The 1732-nt window shown below is 49.7% G+C and overlaps 1 protein-coding gene across 1 annotated transcript; it reads right to left on the bottom strand.

The window, feature by feature from the left end:
- Positions 1-276: 276 nt before the first annotated feature.
- Positions 277-1360, bottom strand: LOC139051727 (piwi-like protein 1). The gene is made up of 2 exons (XM_070528711.1): positions 1322-1360; positions 277-729 (listed from the first exon to the last, which is right to left on the bottom strand). Exons 1-2 carry the CDS (start codon positions 1358-1360, stop codon positions 277-279), a joined length of 492 nt encoding a protein of 163 aa, XP_070384812.1.
- Positions 1361-1732: the final 372 nt, after the last annotated feature.

The raw sequence follows: 1732 nt of genomic DNA, 5'->3' as shown, positions 1-1732 counted from the left end.
ACTGCCTTACAATATATACAATCAGTACCGAAACAATGTTGAACGGAGAGACTGCTTTCATTTGAGAAAGAAATGATCCAGACAATAAGTAAGCTATTTCATGAAAGGCCAGTATATGTTAATAAGCGCAAAGAATGCATCTCTAAAATGACTGATTATCCCAAAATAATAGATTCTCTGGACGGATGCATAGCACGACACGAGGTTGAAGCTGCATGTTGCGAGTCCGTCCATCCATCTCGACACGACCCCGTCTCGGGGAGCGGTCGGAGCCCGTTACAGGTAGAACAGGGTGGATGCCAGGCGAGGGCTGTGCTCCGCGTGCAGCGACTGGCCGGCCGGGAAGGCCAGCTTGTGCGCGTACTGGCACGGGGCCGGCATTCGCATGGTGCCGGGCCAGTTGAAGTACAGGTGGGTCAACTTGTACGACAGCCGCTGCATGTGGTCCGGCTTGAGGCCCGTTGTGTCGTAGATGACGTTGTAGTGGGTCGGGGATGCTGTGCCCTGGCGGACGCTCTGCGACACCAGGAAGAAGTAGCGCTCAGGCCGCGTCACCTCGGTGTCCACTACGGTGCCAGGCAAAGGGTTGCCGTAAGCCCCGCTCGGCAGGTGCGAGAAGAAGCGCGTGGTGATGCGCTTGGTGACCACCGCAAAGGCCAGCTTGTGGTCCACGCCCGGGAAGAGTTCGTCCAGTGAGCTTATAATCTGTTTGATTTCCCAATCTTGCACCTGGGTGCAAAGGACAATGTGATGTAGGAAAGAAAGGCGATGGGAAGCTCCAACATTGCGTTATTACAAAAAAAGTGGCTTCTTACACGAAAGTGGCTCTCCTATATTGAACATTTGTTAGAAGCACGTTACCGTAAATAGTGGAATATATATAGATAGGGTTCCTATGTTAATAAGCAATGAAAATAGTGGAAATGTGCCCCCTTGTCTTATAAGCAGGTCTTCCTGCAAAGAATACAGCAATGTTTAAAAATTGCCAATGGAAGAAAGCACAATTCTAGTGCTTGAGGTGGTCCACTTGAAGACGCTGACTTGCATGAGAAATCAAAATGCAGATTCGACTAACAAAATATGACTAAGTTTTTTAAAGTAATTTCTATACGGCACATATTGCAATTCATAAATTGTAACCCGCCGTGGTTGCTCGCTATGGTGTTCGGCTGCTGAGCACGAGGTCGCGGGATCGACTCCTGGTCACGGCAGACACATTTCCATGGGGGCAACATGCGAATACACCCGTGTGCTTAGATTTGGGTGCACATTAAAGAACCCCAGGTGGTCGAAATTTCCGGAGTCCTCCACTATGACGGGCCTCGTAATCAGAAAGTGGCTTTGGCAGGTAAAGCCCCATAATTTCATTCATAAATTGTAGCCCACAAGAGTGCAAGGCAAGTCCACCTGAAAACAATTCTGTGGATGAAAGCATTTTTGATTTCCTTGCCCTTAAACTTGACGTAAAATGCACTCTTGTTGCCAACGGCCAACCAAGATAGCAACACTGTGCAAACGAAGAGAGCAGCGCAGCTATATATACGTTCCCTTCTTATCAATAAAGCATTCTTCTTGTAGCCACGACCATGTGCATTACGCTCGATACATGGTGTCGGAAGTGGGCGCTCACGGGACCATGACCGACCTGCGCCCGCCTGAGCCACTGCGAGTGGGCGACAACGCTGCAGCGTCCTGGCAGACATTCAAGCAACGCATCGAGCTGTACCTGATA

This window comes from Dermacentor albipictus, unplaced genomic scaffold (genome assembly GCF_038994185.2).
Source record: "Dermacentor albipictus isolate Rhodes 1998 colony unplaced genomic scaffold, USDA_Dalb.pri_finalv2 scaffold_14, whole genome shotgun sequence".
Classification (NCBI taxonomy): domain Eukaryota; kingdom Metazoa; phylum Arthropoda; class Arachnida; order Ixodida; family Ixodidae; genus Dermacentor; species Dermacentor albipictus.
This window is presented reverse-complemented; position numbering and strand designations above follow the sequence as displayed.

Excerpts from the sequence above, each read along its gene's own strand:
- LOC139051727 (XM_070528711.1), bottom strand. The coding sequence starts at position 1,360 with ATGGGGCTTTACCTGCCAAAGCCACTTTCTGATTACGAG. Across the intron at positions 730-1,321 it reads AGCCACTTTCTGATTACGAG|GTGCAAGATTGGGAAATCAA; the intron begins GCCCGTCATAGT and ends CTTTGCACCCAG.